The following is a 16,628-nucleotide window of genomic DNA, read 5'->3' as shown; positions in this document are numbered from 1 at the left end:
TCAGGATGTCTGGGACACGCCCAGAGACATCCCGGATCCCAGCTCCAGGGAGGCAAACCACCATCCGCGACTCCCGTCTGCGTCCACAAAAACGCCTGTCTGAACCCCTCACTATGAAGTCCCCTATTAGTACTGCCTTGCTGCTCTCGTTTTTAGTTTTTTGAAGTACTGGCTCAGCTCCAGAGAGCTGGCCACTGCTTCCTCCTCCAGATGAGCTGTCCCCCCCCGCAGTAGTTCTCAGGCAGGAGTACTTATTTTGAAGGGGGACATCCACCGGCGTGCTCTCCATCACCTGAGGTTTCCCCTTCCTAATATTTACCCACTTGCCTTCTTCCCGTTGCCCTGGTGTGACCACTTGCCGATAGCTCCTATCAATTATCTCCTCATTCTCTCTAATGAGACGAATGTCCTCAAGCTGCAGTTCCAGTTCCTTTACCAGGTCCCGTAGGGACTGCAGCTCCACACACCAAGCACAGGTATGGATGTCTGGGAGACCAGGAGCCTCCAAGACCTCCCACATATTGCATCGGCAACAACATACTGGCCTCACACCCATACTTGCCCTTTTTAGAAATACAGAGAAAAAAGTAATATAAAAATAACTTATAAACTTACCTTGCCTCACCCTTTTTGCTTTGGCCCTCTGAGCCAAAGCCCTTACAGCTCACACAAAACAAAAACAAACTTACCAGCTCTCACTCAGAGCCTCTCTCTCTCTTTTTTAGGTTAGAGGAGGAGGGAGGGGTGGGATACTCTACCTGTGTAGAGTATCGGGTTTCTTCACCTTTCCAATTTATGGGGGTCCAGAGGGAAAAAAAAAGCTACTTCCCTATGACCACTTCCTGTGTCCGATTTAAAATTTAAAAAAAGCTTTAAAAAAAGAAACACAGTAACTTACTCACCAGTCTCTCCCTCTCTCATGTGCTCCCAAGGAACAATTTTTTTGTTTGCGAGCTGAGTTGAATGAATTTACATTTATGCAACACAAAGTCCATCAAGTAGAGGGATCAGGGCCTAATCCTGTCCGAGAGACCAGCATCAGTGTGCAAAGGGGGCCAGTGCGCATGCACTAATAACAAGCACCTTCCGCCCCAATTGCCGGCCTCCCAGTGGCCAACCTCACAATGCCAGCCTCCCAATTGTTGTCCCCAACCCTCTCCCCAAACAACACCAGCCCCAAACCACCCCCCCAACCCCCAATGACTGGCCTCTTGATGGCTGACCCCTCAATGCCGGCCTCCTGATTGCTGACCCCAACCCGTCTCCAACAATGGCAGCCCAACGCGCTCCCCCCCCCCCACCAATCCCCAACCTTATCACCAGCCCTCACCCACCATGCAGATTTCGCCCCCATTGCCTCCCTTCCTACCTCTCTCCATCTCCACGTCTGGCTCCACCTTTTTAAGCCCTGCCCCCTCAGGCCCCGCCACCCTCTTGACACTTCCATTGTGCCAGCTGGCAGTGCCAGGGTCCCAGGCTGACAGTGTCAGGCAAGGGGCACACCCCCCTGCCACTGACCTCCCAGGAAGCCTCAGTGACCTCTGGTCCCACCAGTGAAGCCATCACATCTGGTCTGGTCCTCGTTGATGGGAACCATGTGTGATCTCCGCTGCCTGGACCTCCACTGGTGGAGGCAGAAACTTCAGTGGGCCCGGACAATTGAGTCATGGGCTCACTAAAGAGATGCAGAGCAACTTCTGGATATGGTAATCATCCTTGTGCTGACCCCTAACAAGAGGCTGATTATGTTGTAAAAAATGAACCGGGAAGATTGCTACTGACCACTCAAACAACACAGCGGACCAGGAAAATCGCACCTCAGATTTTGTCGTGTTTATTACTGTTATCACTGCATGATTAGAATCAGGCCTGCAATATTTATTTAAATATTTCAAATAATTAATTGGCATAATGATAAAAGAATGAACGAAATAAGGTTTAACTGAAAATTTGTAAGAGTTAAAGCAACAGCCTCGGCAGAAACAGTACAAATCTGCATAATTTCAATGTTGGCAAAGTACAGCACAAGAAATAGAAATCCCAGAGACAGCATTTCTGCAATAATTTGTAACGGTAGTTCATCTATAAAAGGAAGACTTTAAAATGAGTTTCTCAAAATATTCAAACACACTGAATTATTGACTTGCACGCTATATAATTGGTTTAGTGAAATTGATATTTAAAATTCATAAAGCAGTTTAACTGTTTGGGTAGGTTGGTCTGGTCTGAAATCTTTACTTAGTGTACTCCTGACATGAACATATGAATTAGAGCAGGAACAGGCCATTTGACCACTCGAGCCTGCTCTTATTTAATGAGACATGATTGTTTCGGAACACATTCGTTCTTCAGATAGCGGGCATTGCTGGCAACAGCTGCAATTATTGCCCATCCTCGGTTGTGCTTAAGAAGGTGATGACAAAACTGTGAAGATGGTCCCTCCATGCTACAGGGTAGGGAGTTCCCAGTATTTGACTCAGTGACAATAAAGGATGGACGATGTATTGTAAATCAGAATTTGGTATATCATTTGCAGAGGGAAGTAGTGATGATGGAGATCCCAAGATCTTTAGGTGAATGATTCAACTAAATTTCCAAAAATGGTTCATGGTGACATGTGTCCAAATGCTCTTTAGTTTAATTCAGTGGGAATAATGTGTATATTATAAATTATAAACGTAATTGATAAAAGGCACAGTAAGATGGTCCAAAGTGGAGTAGATAAACACTGTGTGATATTGAGCTATATATATTGGCAAATCCCTAGGACCTGGATTTTACATTTGCCATGGGGTGGGATGACAGGAGAGAAGTAAAATTTGGCATCATGTCCACCGTCTGCCTGTCCCCACTCACCCATTTGAGTAGATTTCCCAGGGCAGGGAAGGCTTTAGCCACATAAAGGCCTCCTCTAGCAGCTGGGATTTACCTTCAGTGGGAGAGGCAGACATAAAGTGCCCAAGCATAGTTGAGGAGTATGTCTCCTGGTCTAACATTTTGTACGCATCAGAGGTCCCCCTCCAAGGTATTCCCCCTGCCATCTTTCCTCTTCCTGCCCCCCCCCCTTAACTTTGGTCTACTACCTGCCTCAGTCTGGCAGTTTGACCTCTGGAAAGTCCCACACTTAACTGTAAGCCAGAGCTTCAGAATTCCCTTTCTTCAGGGCCTACTGTATTCCAAGAAATGACCACAGCTACCAGTGGCACTGCTGAGACACAAGAGCTACAAGCCAATCAAATTACTGGCACCTCTTAGATGCAGGATTTCTTCTCCAATAGGGCAGAGGTCCTATGCCAAGCCAGTTAAAGGCTCAGCAACCATTAAATGGTTGTGGAGCGAGCCAACCAAGCATAGACAGCCCTGCCCCCAATATTTCCACTGGGAGGGGTGGAGATCTGCTCCTCACATATAATTCAGCCTTCGGAGTGAATTGAGGAGGGGAAGGACGTATTATGGACAATGGTATTCTGATATACATCAAATAATTCTCTGACAAATCTTGTTTCTTTGAAGTAATGTCTTTGTAACCTCCTTACATTTTTGCACCTGGATCAGCTAAAGATAGTAATTACTTTTATTACTAATTGACTCATTTGTTTGGTGTGCTACAGAATATTGCCTCTGATGTAGGTCTGCTAGTCATTGACCAGGTTCAGTATATTGATACACCATCATGGGAACTTATTTTGCAAATGCGTGCTGTTCTTCCTTTGTTCATGGTTATGGCTCTGAGGCCATTCACTCTAGAAAAGCCACCATGTCAAGCTGCTGTAATGGTCATGAAGAGCCAAAGGACTCTGTACGTAAAGCTCTCAGGCTTGGATCCCAGTATAATCCGTCCACTTGCCTGCCAAATCCTGGGGGTCATTAGTATTCCACGCGAACTGGAGACGTAAGTACAAAATTCAACCGTGGTATATAAGTTAGTTAGTGTAAACATCCAACCGCAGTTATTCTCAATGACATAACCTGATTATTTACATTTACAACATCAACTTGTTTGTCTTCTTAATGAAAATTTAAACTTTTCTTTATGTCCTTTGCTGTCAGCAATTTGATATTTGCAAGCTCACTGTTAGGAATTGAAAAAATACAGATTATCCTCAGTTGGTTAATTTTACTGATAGTCTCACATCTCAAAAACTGAAAGTATGTGAGAATTCAATGTTACAGTCAGGGCGCCAACAGTGGGTCACTGGATAACACTATAACTTCTTCAGTCAGAAAGCTATCAGTTCAAGTCCTATTCGAGAATTTAAGCACAAAAGCCAAAACTGGCACTCCAGTGCAGTAATGATTGCATTGTCCAAAGTTTCATTGTTTGAATGAGATAAACCAAGGCCTTATTTGTCCTCTCTGGTGGATGTTGAAGACCCCACTGCACTATTTTGAAGAATAGCAATGCAGCTATCCTCAATGTTCTGGCCAACATCTATCACTGAATCAACAATCCAGTGAAACAGATTATTTGGTCATTATCATATTGCTGTTTGTGGGAGTTTCCTTTGCACAAACTGGCTGTTACATTTCCTCCAGTGCACTCCAAAAGTAGGTAATTGGCAGTAAAGCACTTTGTTATGTCTTAGCATCCTTACAGACCCTATATAAATGAAAATTTTATTTCCTAATGCAATATTTCTAGAGGCCAATGGCACAAAAGGTGCCCAAAATGTTTCTGCCAGTATTGTATAACACATTAAAGTTCTGTTTATCCATGTCCCTTGTACTCGCTGACCTGCATTGGTTCTTGATTCCTTAAACCTCAAATTTATAATTCTTCTCCTCACCTTCCAATCTGTTCATGGCCTTGTTCCTTGTATCATTTTCTAGTTCTGCAACAATCCGAGAAATCTACATTCTTCCAAGTATTATGATCTCAACTGGGATGTCAGTTACTACAGGACATGTCAAATCCTATAGTGAAACCTAACATGGTAGATTCTAACTTTTTTTTATAGAATTCATGGAGGGCAGTTACTGAACACATTCATAGGAGTCTGCACATATATCTTAAAGACTAAAAACAAGAAAAGTGAACTATATTACACGAGACAAAATATTTGAAAGATTTCAATAGAAACACAGTAAGTGATTCAAATCACGCAATTCTATCGCCTCAATTATATCTTCAGAAGTACAGCCAAATTCATTCATTCAGGTTACAATATCTATCTTATACTCAAATATTCAGGGTAAGTATGCTGTACATGTGAATTAACAGGTGACCTGTAGTCATACACACCACACTCCAAAGTAAATGACAGATGCAACCAAAACAGATTCTAGGGGTTTCTCAACAACTACCCCACCCCCCTCCCTCAACAGATGCATGTTACACTATGAGCCAACAAATTTTACTGAAACGCCATCTTTCTCATGAGGACTTTTAATCTCTGCTCTCGAAGAACCCGCCTTGGAATTATCTCCCAAATGACACTCAACTGCAGACTTCTTTAACAACAATCCACTTCCATGTTTTCATTCTCACCTTCTAATGTATCTTCCCCATGGATCTCCATGTACACTCAAGCTTCACTTTCTTCTTCCCCATACGCTCACAGGCATTCAGTAATGATATGCAGAGCACCACTGCCCCAAAAAGAGGGTTCCTTTAATGGCCCATAGCATGGAGTCACTAATCTTCAGCTGCCCTCTCAGATCTTCTGGCTTCCTTCCAGCCCATTTTGCTTCAAAACTGCCCCCCACAGTTTTGTCTCTTAAATTCAGAGCTCTTTTCTCTATTCCTTACTTTCAACCTTACTTAGCAGGACCCGTTTCAAATTCTGATCCTTGTTTCACAACTTGCACTTCCTTCTGAGACCCCTTTCTGACCCATTCTATGGTTTGGGACCTTATCCCTGTCCTCTCCTATGTGCTGCTCCTTGGGACAATGGGTAGGATTTTACAGCGCCCCTTGTCCCGAAACCATAAACTCCCATCTGATGTCTACGGACCTTCCCAATGTCCATCCCTCGCCCAAACTGATACCCGTGGCAGGCGGGGCAGTAAAATTTCAGCTTCTGTTTCTGGAAAGGCACTCCTCTTCCAGGTCATCTGACCTCTTTTTCATGCTGTTGCAGGACTGGTTCACAGCCCAAATATGAGGGCCAACTGCACATGTAAAGCCATCCTCCAGCCAGCATATGCACAGGAAACTAGGAGAGCCCACACTAGGCATAGCTGCAGAGCCAAGCCATATCTGCAGAGTAGCCAATTAAATAATGCATCACTGGTGTACAATGTGAAAGAGTGTAGCACAAACAGTTTAAATATTCACTCACTATTTAACAAAAGAGTGGGCAAAATAGCCTCAATAGCTGTAGTTCTCCAGGTAAATGGAAGCCTTTTAAGATGGAAGTTGAAATGGGACTGATAGGTGAGCATATATAACGGTACTTGAGAGGAGGATTTTAACCATTGAATTTGAAGAGTACCTCAGCCAATTTAACAACTTATACTGGAGAAGTGATTAAAATAGTGAGCACTGCAATGGTACCTATAAGCTGTGGGCAATAGTCTACTCAACTCTCAGCGATCATAGTGATAAGCAAAGGACCAAACTTTCTCAGTCACGATCGACTTAAAGAAATCAAACTAAATTGGACTGGGATTTTTCAAGTGTGAGAAGAAGGATTGTGTGAGCTGAAGGAATACAAGAGCAATTTCAAGGATGAATTTAACAAAATAAAGGGCCTGCAAGCGAAAATCGAGATGGATCCAGCTGTGACCCTGCAATTCTTTAGGGCAAGTCCCGTACTATGTGCTTTAAGAGAAAGTAGATACTGAATTAAAGTGATTGGAAGAATTGGGCATTATCCAACTAGTTCATTTCTCAGAATGGGCAGCACCTATAGTTCCTGTTTTTAAATTGAACAAAACTGTTTGCATTTGTGGTCTTTATAGGATAGCAGTTAGTCAGGCTGCTAAGTTGGATAAACATCCAGTCTTGAAGGTTGTAGACTTGCATGCAAAGCTGGCTGGAGGCCAATCTTATATAAAGCTGGATCTGTGTAATGCATATCAGCAACTCGAATTAGACAACTTTTCTGAGATTATGTCATGACAAACACACACACACACACACACACACACACACACACACACACACACACACACACACACACACACACACACACACACACACACACACACACACACACACGGGTTGTTCCGAAACATCTGCCTGCATCTTGGAATGATTTCAGCGTGTGCAATTTCCAAGGAGAAATGGAGAGATTGCTACAGGAGCTGCACCGAGTTGTGATATACCTTGATGATATGCTCATAATTGGATCGACAGAAACTGAGCACTTAGCAATTTAGAGAAGGTGCTGAAGCGATTTTAAGAGCCTGGAGTTTGCCTTTAGAAGGAGAAATATACTTTTCAAGCCAATGAGGTAACAGACCCGGGATAGATGCACAAAGATTACACTACAGGAAGACAAGGTCAAAGTCATAAAGGAGTCACTTTTGGGAATGGTCAGTTATTACTATGAGTGTTTTTTTAGCAAACTTGTTAACATTATTGGCCCCTTTGCCTATTCCACTAAAGAAACACCAGCGTTGGGTTTGGAAGACACCCTGCACAGAGTAAAACAATTGCTGCTTGCTTCAATCTCATTAATACATTTGACCAGTCTAATGAATTGATGTTGACCTGTGATACCTCTCGATATGGCATTGGTTTGGTGTTGTCCATGAGAGGGATGATGGATTTGAAAGGCCAATAGGTTATGCCTCAGAAACCTTCTCAGAGGCTGAAAAAGGCACGTCACAAATTGAGAAAGAAGAATTATCAATACTTTTTAATGTAATGAAATTCCACCAGTACTTATATGGGAGACACTTCACCATCATTTCTGACCACAAACTACTCTTGTGTCTCTTTAAAGAAGATAAGGCTAGTCCACCAACTGTATTAGTAAGAATTCAATGTTGGGCATTATTTCTGTCCAGTCACAAATATATAATCAAACGCCAATCTGGAATATGCATAACCACCTATTTCGCCACCTACCTTTACAGGAAAATGTTATAGCTGCTCCAGTACCAAAGGAAATTGTCATGACATTGAATTTTTTAGACATGGTACCAGTCTTGGTGAAGCAAATCATACTGGACCAGTTGAGATCCACTTCTGTCCAAAATGAGACATAACATAATTGCAGATTGGGCCAATGAGCCGGTTTCTGAAAGAATGAAACCATTCATTACCCGCAAGGATGAATTGAGTTGCCAGAATGTTATAATACTCTGAAAAAAGAGTAGCTGAAATGTACCAGCCATTTCTAATTGAATTACACAGTGCTAAGCCTACTATCTACAGAATGAAGATGCTCCCCAGAAGTTATGCATTGGCATTGATGCCAACTTTGAGAACCTAGTCAAGCACTATGAACAGTGCCAATAGCAACAGAAGTTACCTGCTGCAGCCCCACAGCACCTCTGGGAATGGCCTGGCTGACAATGGGTGCGAGTCCATGTTGATTATTTTGGTCCATTCATGGACACAATGGGTGGGATTTTATAGCCTCACTCGGCCCGAGACCGGAAAATGCCACTCAAGATCAATGGGTCTTCCCATTGTCTGTCCCTCATGCTCCGATTCCCATGGCAAGTGGGGCGGTAGAATTCCGGCAAATGCTCCTTCTCATTGTTGATGCACAATCTAAGTGGATGAATGTTTTTGATGTGACATCTCCTACATTGCATGCTACCATTGAAAGATTACACCAATGTTTTTCCACCCACAGAATACCTTCAGAAATAGTGTCTGACAGTGGAACAGTATTTACAAGTGCTGAGTTTCAAAACATGGCCTCACTCAACAGTATAAAGCACATTAGAACTGTGTCTTACCAGACAGCATCCAACAGGCAAGCTAAGACTAAAGATGCAGTCAGGAAGAACTGTGGAGAATTAAATCTCATGCTTCCTTCTTGACTTCTGGACCACTCCACATGCAACAGCAGGGATTCCACCAGCAGAGCTGTTAATGCACCATCACCTCAGAACAAGACTGAGTCATGCATTTCCAAATTTGTTGGGGAGGGTAGAGGCCAACAAAAGCAGTCATGATTCATGTCAGTCAACACGATCAGTCACAGTCGATGATGCCGTATATGTGAGGAACTCTGGGAGTGGGTTGAGTTGGGTACCTGGAATCATCGTCTGTAAAGCTGGACCACTGTTTTATCAAGTGGATGTAGAAAGAAGGATCGTCTGAAAACACATGGACCATTTGAGAAACACAGTAAAAAGTCTGACAACACCAGGTTTTAGTCCAACCTATTTATTTGATAATGTACTCGCAAGCTTTCGGGGTTAGCCCCTTCGTCAGGTGAGAAAAACAGAGGTGCCCCAGCAGCCAGTTTTGCCATCAGCAAGTATATTGCCATTGGGAAATGTTGTAGCCTTTTCTCTGCCCTCCTCATGATCACTTGCTTGGAGTAGAGCACTTGGTGCTCTCATTTGTTCTGAAGTGCCTTTTGTTACTTCGAGAATGTGATAAAATGCAAATAAATGCAAGTGTTTTAGCACTGGAGTCCTGTGGCAGGCACAACCAATGCCTCCATGGAAACAGATAGAACTGAATTGCCTGTCCCTGAAGAGGCACCCGTCATTGTGATTTCAGCTGACAACAATCCTGTGGAAGTGCCCCATAGAGAGGAGTAATGCTACTCCGCAAAGAGTCTATAATAAGGTCTGTGTTAGTAATCTGCAACAATTATATGCAACTCCCGAAGGACTTAATTTATAATTGACTAAATTCACGTACTAAGTGTTTATTTTGGACTGTGTAAATTAAGTATTGTCAATAGTATGAAAGGACATTGAGAGGAAGGATGTGGTGATTGTCTTTTTAAGAATGAATCTGCAGAGTCAGGGTCACATGACCTGGGAAACCAATCGAGGAGCAGAGTGGGGATTCACCCTAGTAAGCATGGACACAGATTTATCTCAGGAACTGATAGCAGCCATGAGGCTGCAGACCGCTGCACAGTTTTAACCTGTAAATAAATATGCACGTTTTCCCTAAACTAGTGAAGCATCTTTACAGGCAGATAAGGAACAAAAACAACACTCACATTTATTTGCATTTTATCACATTCTCGAAGTAACAGAAGGTGCTACAGAACCAATGAGAGCACCAAGTGCTCTACTCCAAGCGAGTGATCATGAGGGGGGCAGAGAAAACGCTACAACATTTCCCAATGGCAATGTACTTGCTGATGGCAAAACTGGCTCCTGGGGCACCTCTGTCTGTGCGTGTGCCACTGGATCTGAAGAGTTAGGTGGGAGCTCAATTTAAGAATTAAAAAACAACAGGTGAGATTTGACCCCATTCCAAGCATTTTTCAGACACAGAACTTGGTAAAATGTACTGATTTCACATGACATACCTGAATTGTGCCTGAATTATGTAGATGATGCCAGGTTGGATGATCCAATAAATTGGCATTATGCCTGGTGTAACAAATTAAAATAGCAGCAAGCATTTTCCTCTCGGTTCCACAGCAGTACAGTTGGCCAACCAGAATTGTCCCCCCACTTCTCTTCTCCACAATGTTCTTCTTCATTCTTCCTACAGAAGTGGAGAATTTCTGTCAGCAATGCAATCGTCTTAAGTGAATGCTCAGTGGAATTATATCGATGAAGTCTGGCACCCAAGTTCAAGTTGGCTTATTCTCTCAACAAAAAACACTGACCATTTTTTATCCACAAGCAAGTCTGAACAAATTCTGCCCCCCCACCAACCCTTCCCCACCCCCACCCCCACCCCCATACCCACTATATAGTACACAGAAATCTCAATCTACAAATGAGCTCACTCCTGAAGCCAGCACAAATCCATAACCGAACCAAGATGACACTTTATTTAAGGTGCAGTTCACTCTTAGATAAAGCAGATAACAAAAATGTAACTTGCATTCCTATAACACACATTATTACAGGAAAATGCCTCAACGCTTCACATGGTAGATGGGCAAGATGAAATGTCACGGACTACAGTGAGGACTAAAGACAAGGTTAAAGGAACAGATGCTGAGTAGATTTTTGAAAGCAGGGAAGGAGACAGAAAGGTGGAGAGAAATAGGCTGAGGGCTTCAGAGTATAGGAATACACTGACTAATCGAACAGTCACCAATGGCGTGGTGGAGTGAACAGTGGAAAATGAGGAGTAGCCCAAGGTTAAAATTGCAAGGTTATGTACACTTGCATATAACTAGTTACAGACTCAATAGGCACCTTATTTAAATTAACCATCTCTCAAAATGTGGTTAAAGCATCCAAATAGCACTTCAAACTCAGGGAACAATTGAGATGGCGCTTATAAAATTTGTGCTTGTCTCCAGCCCTTCACTTTGGTGATTCCAATGCAGAACAGAGCAAGGCTGTGAATATTTTGAAAGATAATGCTCTCAAAGTCTACCAACAAAGAATCCTTTGAAACCTAGAGATTATGTGGGTAGTTTCACTTAACCATTTGCAGCAACAAGGATGAGCGTTGAGGAACATGAATGAATTGTGACTTGTGGACGGTGGACATGGAAATGTCAGCTAAGAGTTTATTGCAGAAGTTAAACCTTGAAATAATAAAAGCATGGAATGGAAGGGTATGTCAAAGGAAGTTAAGCCCATGGTATTCATGTTGGTTTTTCCAATCCCAGCTTTTCCTGTTGTTATGATACTTGGCCAGACTCCCAAGTTGTTGGTGAAATCTAATAACATTTTGTTTAAAATCGACAAAGTTTGAGATCTAAGACACTTGATAAGGGAAGAAAGCTACAATATTCTATGGTTTCAATCTCACTTTCTGATATTCCATTCCCCTGAATTCCCGAATATGCTCAAGCATCAGCTACAAACACAATTTCCAGTCTTCAACCATGCCAGGCAGAACACCACTGCTCCAAAGAAATACCTTTGAGTGGCCTAGAGCATGAAGTTACCAATCTTCAATTACCATCTTGGATATTCAAGACTTCTTCTTAGCCCTCTCCTAAGCCCACTTCACTTAACGTCTGTTCCCTGCAGCCCTTTCTCTCATTGGAGCCTGTTTCCCTTTTCCTAACTTAACAAGGACCTATTTCTGTTCCCTATCTTTATTTCTTACCTGGGACTTCCTTGTGAAATCTCTCCCAGTCCCCCTCCCTTGTCCCTCTACTTGGGATGCTTCTTAACTCTGGTCTTCCGTAGCTGGTCATCTGATCGGTGTTTCTATGTCCTTTTATTTTTATTTCTTTGCATGGATGTATAGGGCCTACCCTTGGATTGAACAGTGTACAGATGTCAAACTGTGCATGTGCAACCCACTCTGGCCTGTGCATACACAGAAGATCTGAGGACTGTCAGGATTTGGAACTCCCTACCTCCTGACAAGCAGTTAAGTATGAGTTTAATAATATCATGTCCCATCCGCAACATGTCCACTGCCTCCCCAGGTCAATAAAGTGCCTGACATAAAACACAGCCACACATCCTACACAGGCTGCTGCCACGTAATAATTTGGCTCCATTGCTCCCGTTGAGAGATTCTGGCTAGTGGTAAATGGGGCCCATGCATCCACCCCTCCTCACCCCCAGTCCCCTCCATGTCTTTAAATGTTTTGCCATTTTGAAAGGGTGATATAAATACAAATTAATGTTGTAAATATGTATTATTGTTTTGTTTTTCAAAATATTTAATGTAGTATTGAAACAGTAAGTTTGTTGCCATACACATTTTTGTCTTTGCCAGGTTATTGACAGAACGCAGCTACGGTGTACCATACTACTGTGAAGAAATACTTCGAAGCCTCTACTACAGTGATCTCATACTCCTGCAACCATTAGATGAGGACGATGAGGATGAAAGTGATGCTGTACTTACTTTCAGTAGAAAGAAGATGATTATGTCTCCTGAAATAAATATACAAGCAAGGGATGAAAGGAAAAAAAGCAAGTCTGTAGGATACATCAAATAGAATCATAGAATTTTAGAGCATAGAAAGGAGCTGTTAGCTTTGTTGAAACTGTGACAGGCCTTGGAAAGAGGTGTTTGATGTAATCACACATCACATAATCCTCAAAAACTAAGCCTTTTCAAGTATATCTCTGGTTACTTTTTGAAACCTCCTATGGAATCTGTTTACATATCCATTCAAATTTAAGTTCCTCATTTAACAACCTTCTGTGTGAATCTTCAGTTCCAATTATTCTAAAACTATGTGCATTGGTTACCAAATCACTTGTTACAGTTCATAGCATTATAGAATCCCTACAGTCTAGATGGAGGCCATTCAGTCCATCAAGCCGGCACCAACCACAATCCCATCCAGGCCCTATCCCCAAAACCCCATTTACCCTAGCTAGTCTCCCTGACACTAAGGGACAATTTAGCATGGCCAATCCACCTATCCTGCACATCTTTGGACTGTGGGAGGAAACCGGAGCACCCGGAGGAAACCCACGCAGACACAGGCAGAATATGCAAATACCACACAGTGACCCAAGCCGGGAATCGAACCCGGATCTCTGGCGCTTTGAGGTAGCAGTGCCAACCACTGTGCCACTGTAGATAAATAGATAGTTTCTGTCTATTCAATCTATCAAAATTCCTCATAATTTTGAATCCCATTGTTAGATCTCCCATTATCCTTCTCTTCTCCAAGGCAAACAATCCCAACCTTTCCAATCTATACTTAAGCTATAAGAGGGTTAAAGAGTGCAAAAGTATCAGTTTGTCTTAGTTGGTCACATTTTGTCCTCTGTGTCAGAGGTATTGAGGTTTTAGCCCACTCTTGGTGTTTAATGCATAGGGTGGAATTTCTGTTCCACAGACTAAATGGGGTGGCAGGCAAAAAGACAGTGTGCTTCCTGTTGGCTGTTCTGGTGAGTGTCCATGCCAGATTGTCTGCTTTTCACCTAATTATATATACATAAGCAATCAGCACATCATATCTTATGACAGGGTGGGCAGGGATCCGCCCATCTCATTGTTACATCATTGGCTCATATTTCCGGGCACTGTATGTAAATGGCACACAATCCCAAATTCATTCTCTATAGCCCAAGACTTGCTATTGTTTTGTACCTGAAGTTCAGCAACAAGGCACTCCTCCAAGCAACTGAGAACCAGCAGGAGATACTTTCCCCTGGGATGGGGCCTGGACGTTCACCAACCTCACCACCAAGCCTTGGAAGGAAGTCATCAGTGTGATCATCTCCTGCGCTTCTCAGAAGAGGACCACTCTCTAATGCAAAAGTGAATGAATTATCTCAGCTGCTAATTCAGAGTAAGTCAACTTTCTCTTGAGTCGCAACACACAATCTGAAAAGGCCATCCAACATTCGCAGGGTTACAGTTCACAGGGATCTCACATATTATCTGCACAAGTTGGGACCTCATTACTGATTCTCTTTTTTACATCTTTGTCTTTTGTCACATCCTACACAAGCCACGTCTTCAGCCCTCACATAGGTTCACTTAGCACACATGCAGCAGGGAGGCACCAGGCATGCCTATGTGCCCAACCCCAACTCCATTAGCCCTCAGGCGGACATTACTGTGCAGTTGACCCTGCCTATTAGGGATATGCAGGCATATAAACCTCATGTCAGAATCCTCAGTGATATAGAGAATAAGGGAGGGGAGAACCAGATGTGAGGCCAAAGATGACTCTGACTGGGCAAGGACATTGACTGGAGCTTGTCATGCAATGGAGGTGGGGGGTGGGGGGAGTAGGGTGTTAGGGGGGGGCACACTTGAGCTGTGAGTGAGCAGTGACCGCTAGGTAAGGAATGGGAGTGACTGCTTCCAGGTCTGGGAGGCCAATGTGTACGGGAAGGTAACAATGTTAACTGGCTACAAACCAACCTGACTGTCTCTCTCTCTCTCTCTTCATCACAGGAACTGAGCAATATTGATATGGAGCGAGTGGTGCTGGCTATTCTTCTTATCACAGCACTACCAGAGCACAGATTCCAGCAACAATGTGCACCTGCACCCAGAGAAGACCCAGCAGCAGGAAACCAGGGGTTACAGGATTGGCTCAGGGGCCCACACCTGCTATATAAGGGAGATGAAAGTGCAGAAGGAGATCGAAGATGTACAGGACCTGTGGAGCTGTTGGGCAACATGTGCTGAAGGAGACTCTGCATCACCGGCGAGACTATGCGGTACCTGTGCCACACACTTGCCAACCATGCTGCGACATGATGGAGGTGGCAGCTCTCTGTGGCCATGACGGTCATGGTCGCCCTCAATCTTCACGCAACAGTGTTGTTCCAGGGGTTAATGGGTGCCCTGTGTGGCATCTTGCAGGTGTCCACCCATAAGTGTATCCGAATTCACTCAATGCAAGGGCTTTGGATTTTATTCATTTCAACTAGGTTCTTCAGGACAAGAGGGCCAGGGGATTTGGTACTATAGCTGGTCTGCTGCAGATGTAGGGGGTGATCAACTGCACTCATGTCAATCAACATGCCCCATGGCATCAGGGAGCCCCCTTCCGAAAGAGGAAGGCATTCCACTCCCTCAGTGTAAAGCTGGAGTGACCACAAAATGTGATTCATGCATGTTTTCCAGGGAGCGTACTTACCAGTTACATCTTCAGGCAATCACAGATCCCTGGAATTTTTGAGGATCATCCCAGGCTGCAGGGATGCCTTAAGGAACAAAGGATAGCCAATGAGGTCTTGCCTGATTCTGCCAGTGCAGAGGCCAGAGACATCAGCAGAGGTCCACTACAACTAGGCTCTCAGTGCCACCTGATTTGTGATAGAGCAGTGCATTGACCTCCTGAAGATATGCTTCTGTGTCTCAACAGGTCTGGTGGAGGCCTCCAGTACAACACAGAGCACCTCCCACATTATGAAGGCCTGCAGTTCCCTACATAATCTTGCTCTACAGCGAGGCAATGACCTTCATGAGAAAGATCTGGAAAAGCAGTATGTGTCCTTGGTGAGGAGGGCATTTAGGAGGGTGGAGACCAGGCAGGGATGAGGTTCACATGGGCAGGAGGGTTGGGGATGTTCTCATCACTTTCCACTTCATGTAGTAGGACCAGCATTTTTTTCAACAGCACATCACCCTGCAGGATGTGACTTCTCTGCGACCAAAGAATGAAGGCTGCAGAGACCTTACTTATCAGGTTTTTGGGTCGGGGAAGTCATTGAGTACCTGCTATCCAGTCAGTGCAGGAGGGTGCTGATGCCTCTTAGTGAGAATGGTCTGTGATGCTCCTCAGCTATTGTTTATATCTAACTCCTGTCTGTCTGCTGTCAGCATGCTGACTCTCTGGCTCATGTCTGAGTGAGGCTCAGCCCCTACATTCCTCTGTCTCTTAGCTCCAGAGAGGGATTAGGGGTGAAGGTCTAGGGTTCACTGAATTATGCCTGTGTCCTATCATTGTGAAAGAAACATCCATAATGAGTGGGCCAAACCATCTGCCTGACATTGAGGGCCAAAGAGAAGAACTGTGTCCAGATGGGAAGAAGTGCAATGCCACTGGAAGAAAGATTAAAGAACATGAGGTGTAAAGGTAGTGAAGAACAATAATATTTAATTTAGGGACATGTGCAGATCTTACAAGTGACAATTACCCCAACTATCTGTACCTAACTTCACCCATGCCCATTTTGTG

The 16,628-nt window shown here is 43.7% G+C and overlaps 1 protein-coding gene across 1 annotated transcript in view; it reads left to right on the top strand.

The window, feature by feature from the left end:
- The window catches only part of LOC145349719 (adenylate cyclase type 10-like), a 164,835-nt gene that overhangs the window by 67,084 nt on the left and 81,123 nt on the right, over window positions 1-16,628 (top strand). The window contains exons 16-17 of the mRNA XM_080198257.1: window positions 3,612-3,892; window positions 12,743-12,942. Coding sequence (XP_080054383.1) covers window positions 3,612-3,892; window positions 12,743-12,942 — 481 coding nt within the window. The remainder of the gene's footprint in view (window positions 1-3,611; window positions 3,893-12,742; window positions 12,943-16,628) is intronic.

The sequence above is a fragment of the Carcharhinus amblyrhynchos genome, chromosome 11 (genome assembly GCF_965287045.1).
Source record: "Carcharhinus amblyrhynchos chromosome 11, sCarAmb.v2.hapA, whole genome shotgun sequence".
NCBI lineage: Eukaryota > Metazoa > Chordata > Chondrichthyes > Carcharhiniformes > Carcharhinidae > Carcharhinus > Carcharhinus amblyrhynchos.
This window is presented reverse-complemented; position numbering and strand designations above follow the sequence as displayed.